Source organism: Papilio machaon, chromosome 25 (genome assembly GCF_912999745.1).
Source record: "Papilio machaon chromosome 25, ilPapMach1.1, whole genome shotgun sequence".
NCBI classification, from domain to species: Eukaryota; Metazoa; Arthropoda; class Insecta; order Lepidoptera; family Papilionidae; genus Papilio; species Papilio machaon.
This window is the reverse complement of record NC_060010.1, coordinates 3,154,933-3,176,740: the sequence shown is the minus strand read 5'-3', so window position 1 is coordinate 3,176,740 and position 21,808 is coordinate 3,154,933. Positions and strand designations below refer to the sequence as shown.

General features: G+C 34.2%; 1 protein-coding gene across 1 annotated transcript in view; it reads right to left on the bottom strand.

Moving 5' to 3' along the window:
• LOC106716326 (paired box protein 6 homolog) overlaps positions 1-21,808 on the bottom strand; it is a 45,245-nt gene continuing 23,437 nt past the window's right edge. Inside the window, exons 3-5 of the mRNA XM_014509833.2 lie at positions 14,140-14,360; positions 2,914-3,115; positions 1-707 (exon numbers count right to left, since the gene is read on the bottom strand). Coding sequence (XP_014365319.1) covers positions 22-707; positions 2,914-3,115; positions 14,140-14,360 — 1,109 coding nt within the window. The 3' untranslated portion in view covers positions 1-21. The remainder of the gene's footprint in view (positions 708-2,913; positions 3,116-14,139; positions 14,361-21,808) is intronic.

Below are 21,808 nucleotides of genomic sequence, written 5' to 3'. Positions count from 1 at the left end.
TATATTATTAAAAAAAAAAGTTTAGTTTCCCGCCTTTATTTCTGAACTCACGGTTTCATTGAAACAGTCATTCGACACGCCGCTTTGGACGGAACAATAACTGGCTGGTGAACTTCTATCGCTAGAATTTTTTTCCTGATTATTATATTCAACCATACTCCCGCTCGGTTGTCGAGGTATATTCTGGAATGCGATTGGGTATGGATTGGATATTTTATCTGGTTTCTTTAATAATTCTTCAATAGAATATGGATTCTTCTTTTTTTCTTTCTCTTTTGTTTTATGGTCTTGTTCATCGTCCGGCCGGTCAGTGCTATCGTCACTAGCTTCAACCGATATGTGTTCGGAATTCTCCGATTTAACATCATCTGAATTTATTCTGTTTAGGAGATCGCTATGTAGACTGAGGTAAGGGGTAAAGTTTTTAGAGTCCGTATGGTATGGCATCATGATCCTTTGCCAAGGAGATATTGGGTAAGGTTTTAATAGTCCCTGAGCTTGGACTTGGTTGGCTAAGAGCCATGACGTGGCGAGTCTCCTGTCGTAGATCTGGGCGGGGTCTGTCGGCTGCGATGGATGTATTCTGACTGCTGAATGAGCGAAGTACGGTGTTGTTTGTTGTGGAGGTAGTGAAGTAGGAGTTAATGAAGTTTTCAATGCCATGTAGTCCATAACATTTGGGGATAACTCCGGTTGAGGATATGGTTCTGAAATGAAGAAAAATATTATTTAAATACATTAATAATATTCTATCCTAAAATCAAAATGATCTTGAATTCAACGAAATCGTTTGTTTATTATTTATGAAAGCGTTTCCAAAAATGTGCGCCATGGAAATTTGGAGCAAAAATTAAATAAAAGTTGAATATTACGCATCAACAAAAAGTTAGGACACAAACTGAACGAGGGACGTGAGAAAATAATTACAAACAAATCGGCGTTTAATTATTCTAGGCCATAGAAAAATCACCTAGAGTCTAGGTTCCGTTAAAGACTGCTTCCCTAAAGGTTTCCTTGGTCAAAGAATTTGAGAAGCTCCTACTACGCTATAACATGCCTAATAATATAAATGCTAAACGCTGTAATAATTATCTAACCAACGTGGTTCTTTTATTTTATTATAGAATATCATAATAAAATTGATATTAACAAAATTCTTATTATAGTATTGTCAATATTAGCACAAGTTTTAAACGAATAGAAATCGAAAAACAGGTGTTGTTAAATTATTAATCAATAACCATGCAAATGACACGTGAAAGCATAGAAAATAATCGAGACAGTCGACATTTTACGACTTGGTCGCATAATAGAACACTAAATAACACGCAAGAAGGTGTCTTGGACAAAGAAATAGACAGGATACGCAATAAATTATTCGGTTATATTATTTTAAAATAGATGAACATCTTAACAGACATATTGTTTATAGGAACAATGTAAATAAATCTTGGCGAACTAGAATTGTTTCAGACAATTTCTTTAGAATTCTAGAACACTCACCAGAGTAAAAAACAGTTAAACGGAACAAGCTAGACAAGAAATCTCTTTACAAAAATAGAGGATAAGAGAAAATATAATTTTAAGGTTATATATTGCTTCCAATACAGACACGAGAAAATTATATCAAAAGGTCGGAATAAGACGCTGTATAATTCCGAAATTAAGTGAATGCGTAAAATGATTAGTAGAACTGGATGAATAAGTACTAAAGTATATGTCATTTAGATACGCATATGTCAACGTAAATGGTATTTATAATCTGTTATTGTAATCGTGTGTTATCTTTGAGGTTATTAAATTTAAAAATCTATTCAAATGAAAGTCGTTTTATTGTCCTATCACTTACCAAACCTAAATAATTAATTTATAATTTATTTAAATTATGTTGGTAATTGTTGAAACAAATTACAATATAATCAGCATAATTTATAGTTGTTTGCGCAACGACATAATAGTTTGAACAACAAACTTCCTGCTTTTAATATGAACTTATAAATTTGTATAAAAATTCAATTCGTTGGTGAGAATAATTTTGTTAACTTTCATTATCAGTATTAATAAATTAAAATAGGGTGGTAATTCAAGGTATTTTAATAGTTACGTGTCTTTGATTATCTCATTTCTGAATAATTAAATAAGAAAATAAATTATAAAGTTTGACTTCCTTGCACCTGTCTAAAGGAAAACATTAGGTGTGTCTCATTGAAGTGTTAATAATACGTTTACTTTAATAATTAAATATCAAATTGTTTTTGATAAAACTATAGATAGATTAAACGGCAAATGTCCAAACGTAATATTTATTAGGATTAGTATAACCTCTTTCATGTTATAAATTTTTTTACGTATTTTTTTATTACTTTTATAATTTATGTCTGTAGGTAAATGTCAATTAGTAAGCTTATCCATAAATAGAGTATGAAATATATGTTATTTAAACACGTTTCTGAAAGTTTCCATTGTAGAAATGAAAAACAAACAAATTGATATCTCCGTTTATTCCAGTATTTTTTTGTTACAGGTTTATTTTGGCAGAGGATGCTCAAGGTAAATAAGCATGCTTTTTTGCAAATATATTCTGAATGGTAGAACTATAATATTATTACATTATTATCGTGTAACCGTAACCAATGTCGTGCCAACATCATCATTACTCCTAATCCATCCAAAACCCAGGAGGGTTGGCACTAGTTGAGGAGTTGCGAAAACCCCATTCATACCCTTAGTAACAAAGGCATACTAAACTTGTTAGTTTAGTACAGCGATTGGTAAAATGGTTCAGTACCCCTGGAGTCTAAACGAGACCGGGCAGGGTGTAATGACGGAGAAGAAATGAAGCAAGGTTCACCGAAACCAGTAAAATTTTTAAAGGGAAGAGAAGAAAGTTTGTAAATCTCTGGTATAGCTTACCATGTCCACTCCTCGGTTCCTCGTCACTCCAGGCGAGGCCGCTGTTCCTTAGGATCCTGTTGACTGAAGACACGGAGGGTATGGAGTGGGGTTCGCACACTCTCGCACTGAGCAGTCTCTCTCTGATTTCCCATGCGAACATTCCTGGGTTCTCTTGCTTAAGCCGCAGTATCTTCTTTACGACCGTTGGTGTTGCCACTTGCTGGAAAGAAATATTATGTTAATGTTATTGATTTTTCTTAAGATCGTGAGAGAAAATAAGGCAGTGTTTGTAATCCTTTTGAAATTGTATGTCAGAATTTTGTGGAATAAATTTTTAGAAAAATTACAAAAGCGCCCCTTATAATATGTTTTGCAATACATGTTTTTCTAATTATCAATCTATCAAAGATTGATGTATCTGTTGTTACAAGAATTTGACAAAAAAAAAATCCAATGCTTACATCTGGAAAATATGTAAACACACACTGGTAGGCATTTGTGGATTTGCTTGTGGGTTTACATTTCTCCAATTGTTATCCAGCGCCGGATTCGATCTTAAACTGGAATTATGTAAACTTTACATAAAACTTCCAATATGAGAAATAAAAGTACAACTTATTAATTCTTCTGTGAACGTTACGCCGTTAAAAAAGTTGATGAAAAGCTGTAAATATTCGCGTAGAGATCGATAATAACACGGAATTACTAACATGTCATGAGGCGGTGATGAGCGGTGCACGCGCGTTAATGCTAGTTTCACACGAAGGCAGAATAGTGAGGCTGAGCAATAGGACAGTGGTAATAGTGGTGGCCATATAGGCACAAGTTGGCCATGAGTTGGACACAGAGAGTGACACAGAAGACATTCTGTGGCGAGTCCACCAAAAACGGTATCAGTCACGTGTTCAGAACATGTTATACGACATATTCGGATGGTTACGCAACATCCGATAGTGGACAGGAGTTACTAGTGCCAATCAACTGTTTCGTCGCGCAAGAGACAAAGTTGAATATGGAGAACTGACCGCCGACCTTCGCTAGTCGGAGAGGCATCTGAAGTAGAAGAAGTTCTGCTATTATTTGAACAAACAGAGATAAAATAGAGCCCGTAAACAATGTAACTTTCGGTTAGAGATATCCTCAATAGAATGGTTGACAATTATGTGACATATCGAATGTTAATGTCATTTCCATACAATTTTGACATTTCAATTGTTGTTTTGACTGTACTATCCTACTGCACTAACTCAGGGTTTCGTCTTCGTGTGAAACTAGCATTAATGTCTGTTTAATAACGCCGCTCGACCGTGATGTTTGTATTTACTGGGAAACGTGTCATTTACCGCCTCGAAAGTGTGAAAGTCATACATTTTTCTTATAATGGGAAATGCGAAATGTTCATCGTGGTAGGGGATAAACGGGACCCGAGTATTGTCTGTACACACTTCCTTAGTACCCTTGCTTAGTACCGCACTTATGGTTGTGATTTAGTCACAAAGAAAGTCCCTTAGTTTCGATAGCATTGTTCTGCAAATATTTTTTTTACTACTTGAGGGTTTGATGCTTAAGCCATGAACAACATCAAAATATTTAGACGTGATACAAAAAAAAAAATTGTAACAGACATAGGTTCAGGAAAAAAAAATCTACATATTTATGAACAAATTCACAAAAACGAGAAAAAAATCTTCTACCGATAAGTTGTATTTCTTTTATTTAGATAAATAAGAGAATCCATCGATCCGAGTAAAGTAATGACTAGTTGTTAGTTTATATTTTTTCTATTTCGTCTAAATTCCGGAATACAAACAAACGTCACATAAAATCTAGTAACGTACGCCAGAAATAAAAAAACAAACTCGTCTATCTTGATATAGGGCCACAGTGGTATCCAATCTGATATACCGATAGAGGCGCACTCTAACGTCGCCTAATGAGCCTAAGCCGAGTTATTATTGCAAGCAGATGTCCCATTCTCACGGACTTTCATTTCACTGCCAATATTTTATTACACATCGAGTGTACTAAAGATATAATACAGTCTAATGAGAATTCCAACACTAATAAACTGCTCATAAATAACACGAAATATTCCAGGGCTTTTCATCAAAATATTTGTTGTTTTTTGGCAGAATGCAGCCGATTGTATTGTGAAAAATTTAAAAAAATAAAAAAAACTTTTGCGGAATTACGTAATAGTCAAAAGCAACATTTTTATTCTGCCAGTCGCCAAGTTAATTATAAGTGCGCTCATTTTTTATTAGGTTACATTTTCGTTTCTTTAATGGAATTGTTTAAATATAACTTGTGTTTTTTTTACCATAATTATTAATATCAAATGTCAAAATTCTATCAGAAACATTTCCAAAAAACTGCGTGCGCTTAAAATTGTCTTATTCAATAGGCCAATTATCAAAATTCAAAGTCAGAAATCCATTAAACGTATCCTATTTTTTGCTACATGAACGCACTCGCATGCGAGCTTTAAAAAATAATTATTAGTCTTTTAAGGAGGCTGTCAAAGATAATGTTTAAATAGTAGCCTTCGGTAGTAAGGTGTGGCGAGACCGCTCCGCATATGGTAGGCGTTAATTTTGGTAGGAAACTAGTGATTACGCTATTAGAAGCTCAATCGATATCCTATTGAACGCTCAATTTTAACGCCATCTTTTTTTTTTCTTTTTCTAATCGTAGGCCGCGCAGGTTGCCAGTCATACTGTAATTATTTTGACGTATTCACAAAAGGTGCTGTCACAATATTTTGAACACTTTGTATGAAAATTATTCAAAACATAATATTTTAGAATTATGCAGGCATTTGATGCTTATTTCATATTTAAAACCGTAAGACGTATTGTTCGCTGGCAAACTTTTTAGGCAAATTTGTTTCATCAATCAAGATATTCATAAAACATTTCAACATTCAAAAATTAACAAGAGTGTTAATATTGTTTGCTGTCAAATCATTAGACAAATACATAGTTTGTCAGACGAGTAGATCGTTTTCTAAGCACTACGTGCAGTTATAGTAAAACCGTTTTAGTCTATTCTTTGCAATAAATTAGTTGCGATTTGAAACGGCTTAGGCGATACGGTGTAGAGTACGGTACAGAGTAGAGTGCGGAGCCTGAGACCGCGTACGCCGGTAGCGGACTCTGGCGGCCGGTCACGGCATCCCGTTCTCTGCGCGACGCTTTTTGCTGCGCGCGCGCATCAATCATACTCTGACACATCCAATATCGGTTTTTGCGCCGGCCGCTACGCGAGACGCAACAAAATGGCGCTCGTAACTGTCCACAAACGCGTGGACGATTAGTGTTTCTTATTACCGATTTCTATTAGACTTTCCACCTTCCTGATGGGGTGAAAGATAATTTGCCGGGGCGTGAGACCCGTTGCTTTAATGACGGATTGATTCGATATTAATTCGAGGGAGGAAGATGTGACGTTTCTCCGTTAATATTCGCTTAATGCAGTGTTGCAGGTGCCTTCGCTAGTTATCTAGGAGCTGCCGAGTTTTTATTGACATCAAAAAAGTACCGTTTCTCTAAAGGCATTAATTAAGGCTTTAGTTATGACCAATTTAGGTGTATTACAAACTTAACTAGTTTTTGCATTAATATGTTCGTGTATTACTGCATAACGTTATTATAGAGAATGCGTTCTTCGATGGTAATTTGATTTTGTTAGTTATAAATTGTTATTAAATATTTATTTAATAACTTTACTAAGTTTAAAGTTTACATTAAAGTGAACATGATGCAATCCATTAGTATACGCTAATAAAATCTTGTTCTTAGTAAACATTTTAATAAAGTATAGGCAAATGTGATGAAACATTTTGGATTAAAAAAAACTAGCTGTCGCCCGCGACTCCGTCCGAGACTTTGTTCTATATCCATGCAAAATTTCATCCAGATCCGTTGAGCCGTTCCGGAGATACCTTCAAACAAACATCCATACATCCATCCAAACATTCGCATTTATAATATTAGTAAGATTATCGGACTTTTTATCTTAGCAGTAGTAGACCAAAATTGATATTTTTTTTAACATAATTATATACTGTTTATATCTGACTGTACCTTTAGTATTGTTTGTCTACCTTTTCGGGTAAATGTCTAGTTATTTGAGGAATCCCAATTCAAGCTATCGATTTTGTAAAAGTTGTCTTTTTGACTCGATTTGACAACCGCAAATATATATATATCATATTTGCGGGAAGTGTCAGATACAGGTGTCAGACAGTAAATCGCAATTTGCGTACAGCGGTCTACTAATGATAGGCCAAGATCCGTAATGACGTTGAAGACCTTTTTTTTACAAGTAACAGTAGTAATGTAAATAAGGAAGAATATATTTGATATCATCCGTATGGTAATCGTTGGTATGAAAGTTTTAATTTAGTATTTTTTTATATTGGAACGTAGTTCCTTATCGCGCGTTGTGAAAGGGGGCTAGACGGAAAAAATTCTTACGAAAAGTTGTCACGACACTTTTTGCTATAGTAAGTATGTTAACGACGAATGAGCGCTACTTCACCATGGCAACGACGTGACAATATATAACGAAAATTCATAGAAATAAAATGTACTTCTTGTGAAGACTTAAGTTTTTTATTCATTGAATAAACATTGGTTCCTTCACTAATTAATCGAAAGGAACTTCGTTCCATCCGGGTGTCCTTTGACACCTCTCAAATTTTTTTTTATTTAAATTTATAGCTTAAAAATATACGTGCAAAGCAAAAAAAAATGATGTAAAAATGATAAACGGTCATATAAAATGAAATAAGACATCTTATGACAGGAATATCGATATGCCACAAAAGCGGTAATTTCCATCGATACTCGATTGTATAGGAAAATATTACCAATATGTTTTATGAATCAGCTTTACGGTATTAAGAGGCGCGTAATAATATTGACAGCGTAATCCGTCGGGAGGACCATAAAGAGGATATTATCGTTGCAAATCCGGCATCGCATGGACTAATCCATGCTATGATACTGAACGCTATGCGTAATGTTTGACTGACTTAACCGAACAAACAATTCGTCTGAGAACATCACTGAAGGAACATGGATGAATAGCTTAAAAGAAGACATGATAAGGAAGGATGTGACAAATGATAGATAGAATTAGAAGACAAAAACATATGACTATCTATTAAGTGTTAGCAGACAGAAAAATTCTGAAAAAAGTTCTTAGTAGATATTTGAATTTAGTTTTCTTTAAAATGTTTAAAAATAATGTTACATCTTTCGTTTAGGTGATCGAAGTTAATCCGAAGAAGAACGCTTGTATTGCACCTAAAATCTTCTATGTTTAAGACCTTTGTGCGACATAAAACGATGAACATTGAACTAAACAGTGTCTATCTCAAAAAAGTAATATAGCATTACTTAAGACTTTTATTGATGTAGTAAATTATCCCCACTAAAATGAAAGAAAAACTTAACTCTTACATATTTTTTGCGTTTCCTACACCTGGCCATCCCCACTTTTGTCTAGGGACAATGTTATTAAAGTTCGGAATCGACGAGGACGGGTGACAGGTGACAGGTGCCGTCGCTCCCATGAACCGGACGATTGACCAATCGACTCATTACTGTTACAAATTGCCACCCGATTCGTCCCGCGATTGTGACATCGAAAACGTACTAATTGTTCGAAATTAAGCCTTTGTTTTATTTATTAACCAATGCTTTCGTTCGCGCCTTTTTTAAAATCTTTTATGTAGTCTTATCGATTCTCACTACCAAAATATAAAAAAAAAAAATAATTTCATCTTTTTCTTTTCTATGAAATACTGAGAGAAGTTTCGTCTGTAGAAAACAACTGTTTTTTTTTCTGTAAATGTTATTTTAAAAAGACAGTTTATTACAGTTTACTTACTTTCAATAATTCTATATGAAATGACTGGTCGTGCATTCATATCTAGTAAGTACCTACAATAAATAACCATTAACACATTGAATTCAACACATATGATTAGTGTTTAAACGATTCCTAGCAAACGAATGCGAGTGTGCTACCAGTGTAGAATAAACGTCTATTATCATTTTTAATACGCGCAACACCGAGTTTATTTCGAAATATAGCCTGACCTGAAATATAGAAAACCTATCGAGAGGAAGTCGCAATCCCTTTGATATTAAACTCTGTACATCTATTTCGTTAAATCTTACTAATATTATAAATGCGAATCTTTGGATATCATTTTGGTATCATCAGAATGGCTGTATGGATCTCCCTTAAGTTTGGCATAGAAGTGGAATACGTAAGCTACTGAGTGTTTTACTAAAGTTGCTGTTGCTATTACAAGAAATTAGTATGATAAGTTTTCCGCAACATGGCAAGACTTTCTATTTTCCTGGTCAGTTTGTAAATAATGGTCGCGCTTCGGTGTTGCTTGCGCGAACAAACACGGTAACGTGTTGCCAGTGATGAATATTTGATATCAACGTTATATTGTCTGACAGAACTGTTAATGTCCTTTTGGCATGTTATTGCATTTGTAGCGATCGTATCTCACTTTTCAATAATATCGAAAAAAAAAACCGTTTGGTTGTTTAAATTCACAGTACAACTATCTATTTACCATCAGTGATTATAAAATTTAATTAGCTGGTAATTTGTAGGAATATAAAAAAACCCTCGCATTATGACGAATTTCTGTACGCACATTACAACGAAGCTGATAGAAGCCTTTTTTATTCTGTAATTTGATATTCTTGGTTAGGTTAAAATGGAATAAAATATACACTATATCTTACATAAAATCAAGCGGCAATAGCCTTATGGTTAAAAATTCGGATCGCCGATCTTTTGGTGCTTGGTTCGAATCCGGTCATTTGACTACTAAAGTAAACCTAGCTCAAGTATCAAACTTATTTAGAATGGTAATAAAAAATGTGTTCAAAAGTATTTTTGTAATTTTGTAAACTTTTAATAAAAAGATAGTAGGTCGGAAAAGTACGAATTCCAAAGCTAAAACTTTATATGGATAAAATCTCCGTTTAAAACATATTGTTATCTCTATTTTGTCAAAGATAATGACAGGGATGACGATATGTTTTCTCCAGAGACTTTAGTCTCAGAAACCAAAGGTTAGTCTGTCAATTTAATTAACCTTTGGTACATTTATGTATTACCAACTACACCTATTAAAATATTTTGCTTCGTGGAAACAATACTAAAACTTTTGTTTTTGAAATATAAAAAACATCCTGTAAGATTATCAATCTAATTCCACTAAATAAAACTATTAAAATAGTTTTTCTAATCATATCTGTAGTGATAATAAGATTGAACGTTAGATAATAATAGTTAACCCCGGACGCGACACTGGTAACACTGCTAGTCGTGTCACATCCCTACGAATGTCCGGAAATCGTCAGCGATAACAAACTTGTATTGATGACATTTAATTAGGCGGGAAACAACATGGGGGTTAGTTTTATTTGTTTTACACGACGATTTACACGATATTTTTTATATCAGAGTGTTACATTTTTCCTGGCCGTTGCCCGCAGATTGGGATGTGTTTATTTTTCTCTTTTGTAATTCACCTCAGCATTTATTATAATAAATTCGACAAATTTCATACAATTATTGACAAAGTTGTAAGACCGGGTGAATAAAGGGAAACTTAATTACAATAGTGTCAGTTATCCTTGTCGGCAAATTACCGGATAGTATCTTTCTTCTCATATCTTGTTTTGTGTGTCTATTTCCATGCCTAAGTATCGTTGTTCATAATTTCGAACAAAACTTACCGCGATAACTGCGCTTCTATTCCGATTGCAATTTTTTGCAATCTTTCTTTCATATAAATTTTTATATAAAAGTAGCGTTATAATATTATTATGTACGTATATTGTTTCCGCCATACGAGATTCTGTCATAAAATCTTTGTTAGCCGTATCCCTAACCCCTGGTCGAATGTCATCGACTAATGAATTTCACAGAGGTGCGCGAAGTCACTAATTGCTCGTAACGTTTCATATTTAGTGTCTAAAGAACGTGTGATGGGAATATTTAAACGATATTCTAAAATGTTATTACTATTCAGGTATTCTGAAACTGCTTGTGTAATAATAAAAAAAATGTGACATGGCACCGATATTTTTATAGATGCCTAAGTTTATTATGCACATTGAATTCGTATAATTTTGCGCCACGAAAAAGAGATTGTATAAACTTACCCGATAAACTATTTCATTATTTCCAAATTAAATTACCTTTGTTATTATTTAAGAATAAATTAAGATTAACAAATTAAAATAATAGTATAACAGTAATAAACATTCGAAATCAAACTAATTGCAATCTATGCATTCGCCTTTGGAACACGGCGTGAAAGTGGACGATGAACAACCGCCCTAGACCATAAAGTGCATTGAAGCGGCGTCGGCTCCACTAATTATGGTCATTTGATCATAAACATGCGGCCATCGATCATAAACGCCATAACTCGAAGTCGTAAAGATGGGGCAAAGCCACGTGTGTTTGGGCCGACCGTGCAAAATATAATTTGCACGATTCATTTGAATCTTTACGGATAACTGTTCTATGTCTAGATTTATTATTTTATTGAGAAAAAATATATTTCATTTCGTGCACAAGTTACTTCTGTTTTCACAGACACAACTATATCAGTACTATCTTAGTCTAAGATTAATTTAATGACGTTTATTTTATATACGAAACGATGAAAACACAGTTACTTATTGTTTTAATTAAAGCATTTTAATAAAGTCAATTATGCGTTATGAGGTTAATCGGTGGATTAATATCTAGGTTTCCACTCGCGAAGCATATGTACAAAAATATGTGGTCATCCGTTTCATTATTTTTAAAGAAACAGAAGACTAAACCTATAGCAAAGCAGTAACAGCTTTTTACAAAGTTTTAGAACATTAACGATTGAGGTGTTGCGTACGAGAGGATAAAATGAAGTTTTTATATTAATTTAACGCCAGATTATTAAGAAAAAAAAATGAAAAAAATGCATCAAATCTATTACTCGAATCGAAGTCGTAACGCTACGTAAATTCGATTCGAAACAAAAAGACGAATTCTCATACAAAATAACGATGTATCCATAATTATCAAATGTTGTTTTCATTCATTACTAATCGATCGAATCGTATGCATCTCGTGTATACTGGCTATTAACTTTAATACTAGATCGTTATTCTCAAGATCAATTATAACAAAATGGAAGCCAAATCGACTGACACAGTTATAAGCTTCTGTGACGTGAACCATAGATTATAGGTAAAAAATCGCTGTTCATCGTTTATCGTTACGTTAAAAGCTATAATAGCGTGCTTTTTTCGCTATTCGTAACAGGTGTTAATAACGGTAAATATTTGTAGGATATGGAAGATATGCGGTCTTCGCGTGTTTTCCCACAATAGTTGTTTGAAACAGTTCGGTAAAGTTTTCACGTATAATTCAATTACGCATCGAAAGCAATTGAATACGTAATGTTTATCTTGAAATTCGCTATATGTTTTTTTTAATATTTTATTAAAATTTTGACGTAGCTAAGATAAAGTCTAACGCTACAAGTATACTTATGCTTATGATAACAACGAATTTGTAAATGAGATACAAGCGTGACCTGTAAAATTGGTGATTTTAAACTCTAATCGAAAAGACTCCAAATCAACCAAATCAACTTGAACATTTGGGTTAATGATGACTCTTATAATCTTATTCGCATAATAAGTTCTTTTAACAAGGAAATCATTACACGTAATCTACCCAAGCTAAGCTCGATGAAATCTTTTAAAAAATATATACAAGGAACCGTTTCTTTAATTACAATATTTAATATTTAAATGAAATTAATAATTTGTTCCAGCCAAATGATTTTGAAACAAATAGTCAAAATTTTGTCTTAATTATACGCTTGTCAAAATCAAAAAGTCTTGATGGAACTTCGAAAGATTCTTTAATAATTAAAGAATCTTTCGAAGTTCCATCAATTATTCATTATTCTAAAATCAAATTTATGATTCGCAACGTATACGCTATTGTTTTGTTTTCGATTACGTATACGTTTTTTTTATCGTTTTATTGAAGGCAAAATATCGGAAAATTTTCGAGCGCAAAATTTTTATTTAGTTCCGTGTACCTTGTATGAGGTCATCAAACAAACGGCAATTATTCAAGAAGGCAATCTCGATTTACATTCGACACAATCGTCGGCCAATCTGGATGAATCCGAGGTGCTTTGATTAGTAGTCAATTAAGTGTTCCCATAACAGCTCCAATAAAAGTTTTCGGTGATTTCGATGTATTTTGTTGTAATCAATTTCTTGACGTCGGCGTTCGTTTGTCGAACCACAAAATGGAAGTTTTATTGGCGTACCGAATTCGGTGAGGTCGGTATGGCTATGGGTTCACTGCGCCTCTACGTCTGTAGGTGTATCTTTACTATTTCAAATCGATATATGTTAACATTTTAGAGATCCTTATAACAACGCAATAGTAAGACTTATAAAAACAAACTGCAAACTTTAGAATTGTCAATATCACCGTTAATGCACGTTTTAATGCACGCGGTTAAGAATTAAGAAATGTCACAAGATGAATTTATCTGCCATTGTTAGTGGGATGACTATACTGTACATGAGATAAATTATCTCAAAAGCCTTAAATACCAACGTATCAGATAGAAACAGTGATAAAAACGAAGCGTATTTATGGCATATTCCATTGTTTTTGGCGTTGGTCAAAATAAAAAAAAATCGCGTCCCAAGTCATAACCTCTCAATTTTCCAATTTCTAAAGTAATACATGGAAATGAAAAACATTTACGAAGTCGTTATATTTTTTATCCGTAAAATATCTACGGACCCCTCATGGTATTAGTAAATGGTCGTATTTATATGCGTATCGAATGGCCAGCACAAGAAGCCGAAAGCTCAGGTCATTTTATAGTTTATAATTACGAGTGATTGCCGCGTGACCTGTACGATTCGCTTCCTCTGACTTTTATTGAAGTCAGCGCCCGACCGATCTTCCATACGGTTGCAATGTTGGTTTACTTTTTTTTTTTTTAATAATTTAATTTTTGCCGTGAGGATTGTTCAGATAAAGATTCATTCAAATGAATATTGCGACCAATATAAAAGTATATTATAATGACCAATTAACAACTATGAGTACGACAGTTAACCTTAGTGTAAATGAACATGAATAATTGTCAAGCTTGTTTCAACTAACCTTAGTCTTACTTCCTCCAATAGAGCCAGGTCTAATCGAACCAGTTTCATAGAACCTGGTGAGTATCTTGGACACGCAGCCGTGGGAGACGAGGAGCTGTCGGCTGATGTCGCATGGCCTGACGCCCAGTATTGCTAGTTCCACTATCTTCTTCCGTACCACATCGGGGAGAGGGCGACCGTTGACAAAAACGCCTCCCAGTTGATTCACACCAGCTTGACCTGGAACGCAATTGTTAATTTTAAAAAGAATATTGTTTCTATTACTGATATCTGGTTGGTATAGACAATTCTCTATGTATGTACATAGAGAGGCTACGGGACGTGGTATTTAGTGGCTATTTGATATTCGACATTTTGGCGCTGTCTGTAGAGGTTGGTAGTGGTGGTGAGAATTCGAACTAATTATAGAGATAGAATTAACTGTAAGTAACATCAACGGGCGCGTTCAACAAGCGAAAGCTGTAATTTCCTAACAACGACCTATCCATCTACAGAGATCAGTGGTATCGACTTCCTTTCGTTTGTCATAGCGTATGAAAGGGATGACATAAACATGATCTGTTTGTTTCAAAGAGAATGAAAGAGATGACTATGTTTTTTTGCAGATGTTTAGGTGATGACAAGCAAGTACCGTTGTTACACACGAGAGGTCACCACGAAGTTTATAGCCAAATTAATTGCAAGATATATCGCCGGTAATTTCTTTAACACAAAGGCAATCTATGTTACCATTACACGAACGATGTATTTAATTGATAGCGACCTCAAAGTTTTTTTATTTATTTATTTTTATTTATTTTTATCTACATACACAACAGCTTAAAATTATCTTAAAATAGTAATAACAGCGGAAAGAATACATACAAGTGATAACTTAGCTAATAGTGTGTATAACGACATTATAAGTAGCCAAAATGATAGTGTAAGAACAGACATTATACATTACTTTATACCTGTGACTTATGTTATATTAATATTACAAATAATTTTGTTTTTAAAGTTCTTTTTTGATAAGTGAAAAATATCTATATTATTAAAGTTTTCATTATAAAGGTGAGGTAATCTGGTTAATATAGAATTTTTTCCATAGTTTGTTCGGTGATATGTTGTATAAAATAATACGGTATTTCTAGTACGTTTTTTAGGAGTGCAAAATGTTATACGGCTTAGTAATGTTGGATGATCTAATTTATGTAAGATGTCGTAAAGTAAACCCATATCTAATAGGAGCCTTCTATCAGATAACGGTAGTAATTTAAAGTGCTTGCAATCCTCCCGGTAAGTGGAACGTTGCCTATGACATTTAAAATTGAGAATTTTCACAAATTTCTTTTGAACATGTTCAATGGTATCAATATAGATTTTATATTGCGGAGACCAAACTGAACAACAATATTCGAGGAGGCTTCGGACGTAGGCGTAGTAGACGACTTTAAGGGCAAAGGGGTCACTGAATGGTTTGCAAGTACGAGCGATAAAACCTAGGTTACGATAAGCATTATTTCGGATATATTCTACGTGCTTTTGCATTACCATTTTAGAATCGAATATAACACCAAGATCGCGAATTTCGTCAACTCGTTCTACAGCCACGTTTTCGAATTTGTAAGGGTATACAATAGGGTCCTTCTTCTTCGTAAAGCTTATACAGTGACACTTCTTAATATTGACGGAGTGAATGAATCTAAGTCCATTTGTAGCAATTTGCAATCGTTAAGATTACTTATTGTCATGTATATCTTAGTGTCGTCAGCATACATCAAGTGTTTCGCATTCTGTAGACATTTGTCTATATCATATAAGTAAGCACAATAAAATAAAGGTCCAAGATGTGAACCCTGGGGCACACCGGAAGGGATTTCGATGTAGTTGGATCGATGACCGCCAATGGTAACAGCCTGGGAACGATTTTTCAGGTAAGACTGATCCACCTGAGAAGATCTCCATGGATTCCTAGCTTGTTAAGCTTGTATAGTAGGATGGCGTGATCTACACGATCAAATGCCTTTTCAAAGTCTGTGTAGATCACGTCGACCTGACCAGAGTGCTCCATACCGTTAAAAACATCATCAGAAAATATAGCAAGATTAGACGTAGTAGAACGTGATTTCAAGAAACCATGCTGGTTTTCTGAAATACCTTGTTTTATAATGGGATAAATCCTTCTGTAAACAAGTAGTTCCATTAGTTTACTTAGTGTTTTAAGGATGGAAATAGGACGATAGTTAATAATTAAATTTTTAAGGCCCTTTTTATAAACTGGTACAATATTAGCCTGTTTCCAGATATTTGGGAAAGTACACTCCTGTAACGACTTATTAAATAGGATACAAATGGGGTATGATAAACTTTTAGCACAGTTAGATAAAAATATAGCCGGCACGCCATCACCACCCGCTCCTTTAGTTTTGTCCAACTCTTTAAGCACAGTGAAGACTTCCCTTTCTTGAAAGTGAACCTTGCTCAAAGTGTTGTTAAACATGCAATCATCAACATTATTATCTTCAGAACCAGAACTATGCGAAGATATAAAAACACTATGAAAGAATGAACTAAATGCAGCACAAACACTTTCGCTGTCCGTTAAGGTTTGGTTGTTATAAGTGAAACTGCTAGGGTATTGACTGCCACCGCGCTTAGATTTTATATATGACCAGAACGCTTTCGGATTACGTTTAATATTCTCTTGGGTATATAATATATATTTTTTATAACATTTCTTTTGTATTTGTCTTTGTCTAGTCCGAAGTAAAGAAAATTCGTAATAATCACGCGGGTTTCTATACTTTTTCCACCTTTTATGTAATTTACTTTTTTCTTTAATTACTTTTATCAGCCCCGCACTGAACCAAACTGGGTAGTTATTATTCCTCTTCTTAGACGTGGGAACAAAGAGATCAAAACTTTCATATATGACGTCATAAAAATATTGAAGACTAGTATTAATATCGTGATTCAGTATTAAGTCCCAGTCAAAGCTTAGAAAATGTTTATTTATTGCGTCGTAGTCACATTTATGAAAATTACGTTTAATCCTAGCTTTTTCTTTCATGGATTTGAAACGCAAATCATCTATAATTACCTCTAGGGGCGGATGGTGCGGGTCGATAGGCAGAATGGGAGAGCACTGATTATTAATTGTGAGAAAATGATTACAGAAACTTAAATCCAATATACGACCGTTTTCATTTTTGACAAGGTTAAACTGTGATAAGCCTAAGTAAGTTAATTCATCTACAAATAATTGTGCTGCATCCTGTACTTCTCGAGCGCTTAAGTTGAGCACAGTATACCCCTCATCGAACCACTGTAGACAGGGCAAATTAAAGTCCCCAACCACAAGGACAGGATGTTCAGGGTAGTTTTCGACGAGACTGCGTGTATGTTGTTTAATAATATTCAGACTGGGAGCAATTTTGTCACTGTCAGGAGGTATATAAGTCAATATAATATGAAGGTCAGTGGGGAGATATGCTTTCTGAGCCGGTATAGATACACACAAAAGGTCGCAGAAATCACAAGAGTATTCATCACGGAAACGTGGCTGTAGATTATTTTTAATACACATCATAACGCCGCCACCCATCTTTTTACTTGTTAAATTTAAATCACGGTCTTGTCTGAAAATTTGGTACCTGTTATCACAAATTTCAGTGTTAGATATGTCGTCTTTAAGCCAGGTTTCTGTCACTAGTAGAACATCGTAGTTATTGCACAGTACGTTATTATAAAATTCGTTACATTTGGTTCTCATTCCGCGCACGTTTTGATAAAAAATCCCTAATGTTGTATTAGCCATCAGTGCAATGTAAATGTCCTGTAGCCTTGTAATAAGTTATAACTTGAAACTTTATATGAATGTGTAATAATATTATAATCGTTAATACACTATCTTGTAACCGAGTAGATGCCTTACATATGGAAAAAAATCTATATCTTTCTGTACTTAAATACAACGTTATAGATATCAGAGTTGTGATAACAATAACATACAAAAATAAAAAAAATAAAAAAACTAAAATAGTGATATGAGCAAAATCGTATTTTAAACAACAATAAAATATATGATCAACAATTAATAAATGCACTGGTAAATTTTGGCGAAAGAACATAAAATGTATTGCCTTATTTGAAATTAACATAAAAAGAACCATTAGAAGTACCGAGTATAATACATTCACCTCACTCCTTATAGTGGGTGTTACACAAGAGCAGACCACACTGTAGTCGAGCCGGACTGGCAGCAGATTGACCCCATCCAGTAATTTTAACCTTCATAACAACTTTTTTAAAACATCCAAATTGCGCACCAAAATGGCATTAGTAGTCTCAGACTTTCTCATAAAGATTCTGCCGGCACGCACCCATACAAATTTATAGTTAAGTTCTTTAGCTCGAAGTCTGGCTGCAGCGTGCAAGGATTTGTTTTCGGGAGATAGATTTTCGACAACGTAGATTTGGGTACAACTTTTTGCAGCTATACCAAGATCGCTCGTATTAAGTTTATTTTGTGGATGTGCCTTATTATATTTCTGCACGGAAGCAAGGAGCGAGTCCCTCAACTGTGGAGAGCTTAGTTTGACCAATATCGATCTAGGACGCGTGCTGTTGGGGTTCATTTTCGCTGTTCGAGAGCAATAATAGATGTCGGTGTCGTTTATTAGACAGCCCACCGTACGGCCCAACTGCTTCGTCAGGGACGCAAGGTTCTCACCTCTATGCTCAGGTACACACTGTAACTCGATATTGGCGGCTCGCATTATTTGGTCGATCTCCATGATTTTATTAGAAAGTGTACCCATACTGGTGCAGGCCTGTTTCTCTTCTTTAAACGACGTGATGTCACTTTGACAAGTTTTTATATCGCTTTTTAGCTTTTCAATTTCGCCGTTAAGAAAGTTCATAGATTCTTGGAATGTAGATATTTGTTCATTAATTTTAGAGAGAGTACTTGTCAAGGATATGTTTATTTCGGACATACACTCTCTGACAGCAAGTTGTACCTCCTCGCGGATAATCTCCCTTAACTCGGATCGCATCACGTAGCCTTCGCTAGGTAAAGTAATTTTGGAGGCTCCTTGTTGCGAAAGATACTGAGCCTTACGACGAGTAACGATTGAATTGTCGGAGGGGGCCGAAACTTGCATGGGACTATTGGAATTGTTGCCCTTGGGTTGCTGCATTTTTCCTTGTTTATTTTTTATTTTATTTTATTATTACTATTAACGAACCCTTTTAAACGACAAAATTTTGTATGCAATAAATAATTTAGAGTGAGTTGTTTTGGGTCGGCGACCAAAGGGTTAAAAACATCGATCGTCTTGACAAGTGTTTCTTGACAACATCTAACAAGTTAGTTATCCAACTATTGTAATATCTTACGTAATGAACCATTAACATGTCACGTAACATTCATAAATAAAGAGGTCTTCATTATTATTTCGTATTAACACATAAATTCACGGCGGTCACTCCACTGCCCTTATCAGATCTTTACGAAGTTTTTTTTTTAACTATAATTGGCGATTTCCTAAGGGGAAGTTCACCCCGTGGATTTAGCAATCAAATAAATATTAGGACTAAATGGAACAGGTGTATTGAAGACGTTAATGCGAAATAACTCAATGTTTCGTTGAAAGGAAAAAAATATATTTAATGAACTTAAATTATTGTTGTTTTGTTTTATGACTGCCAGTTTCATTTGTTATTTGTATTGTTGGATTGTTTTATTTCGAATATTCGAGACAATAGTTGTAAATTATACGATAACGATCTGCAGTAATATGTTTTTTTTTACAAATTGTTACAATCTAAACAGTAGACTTTAACTGACTTTATTTTTTATAAGTACTAAAGTTATAAAAAGCTATTAAATTTAAATGAAATTCATAAATTTTAACACAATTTACGGAATACACTTTCGCACTGTCTCCATGGAATAAAAATATTTCCTTGTGTCTATTTCAATTTGTCGGACGATATTACGGTTCAGCAGTTTAAGTAAGTCCAGCACTCGTTGCCGATAAATGATTACTAGTTGAGCCGTTTTTAATTAGTTTAGGGAAAAAATTATTAAAAATAATGTGTAAAATTAAAGTAGACATTACTTCAAAAGTGTTGGATGAGAATTCTTAATCGAAACACAACGAAGTCCAGAATAACACCTTTTAAGGTTAGGTATGCAACCTTTACAGCTACTGTTACCGCTGCCTATTATATAGCAATAAAACAATCCGCAAACGCCTATCGATTTATTACCTTAATGCAATAAAATTAGCGTTCTAATTTGTCCGTGGGCAATTTGGTTTTATGGAGTTTTTCTTTAACCGACACCGCTCCCGGCTTCGCAGTGAGCCATTTCACGGCTATTGTCGATTGAAACCTCCTGCCGATCCCGATGCAAATTGCTTTTGCTTTACGCCCAGTGATGGGGCTGTGAAGAACGAATGACTGTCTCTTACGTCCTTTGATCTGTTGACTGCTTATCATTCGATAGGTTTAATTCATATTAAGACAAGGTAACTGAACTTTTACGAAATATTTACTAGACCCAGGTTTATATTTCTATGAGAGATGTCCATGCCCATGATTTGAATATAGAAAACCTTTCATATTATGTGTAGAAGTGAATATTGGTCAGATTTCTAACACATTTTTAACATGTTTCACATTAAAGCTGTTCTTCGATCACTATTTATGTCTTACTAGCTTTTACCCGCGACTCCGTCCGCGCGGAATAAAAAATAGAAAACGGGGTAAAAATTATCCTATGTCCTTTTCCTGGTTCTAAGCTACTTGCCCACCAATTTTCAGTCAAATCAATTCAGCCGTTTTTGAGTTATAAATAGTGTAACTAACACGACTTTCTTTTATATATATAGATTAATTTTTCATTATCAAACCAAGGACGATTATTCTGCTATTTTGCTAAAATGTGTAAATTTTTTAGCATTTGCATAAAAAAATAGAATTATAATTAAAAAACTGCATTCGAGTAAAGTCACAGCACATCACTATTCGAATTTACGATTCTTCTTCCAGATAGAGCTATAATGAGGAAACAGTACTTAAATGAATTTGAACTTTAATTCCAATTACTGTAGAGTTCAATTTCGATTCAAATTTGCATTTAAAAACCTACCATAAGACGACACCAACAAGAATCTATCTCCGTTGAATTTTTATAGTTTCTTTACAAATGTCCTATCTTATAAGAACGGATAGTTTAATTCAAGGAATTAATGTTGTTTTCTGTCGCCATTTAAATGCGAAAATGTCCTTTTCTGTACATATTTAATTACGTGACGACGATATTAATTTGTTCTTAGCTTCCAATTTATAGACGTGCACAAAAACTATTTGCTATTTGTAAAATGTGTTGTTGTGATGCGAGACGTTGAAATGAGATGTTCTTTCTTGATATGGCTTATTTTAGACAACGAACATGCTTGTAGAATGAACAATACACGCATTTAAATGTTATGAAAATGTCATACCGTGAGTTAATTAGCCAAAATACATGTGCAGTAAAAGAATTAAATTTGCTTCCCACTTGGGATCGAATATTTGCCAAATCACCATAAGGGGTATTTATCATGTACATATTTATATTGCTTCAAATGATATTCGAAATGGGTAAAAATAAACGTCCTCGATCATACATTATT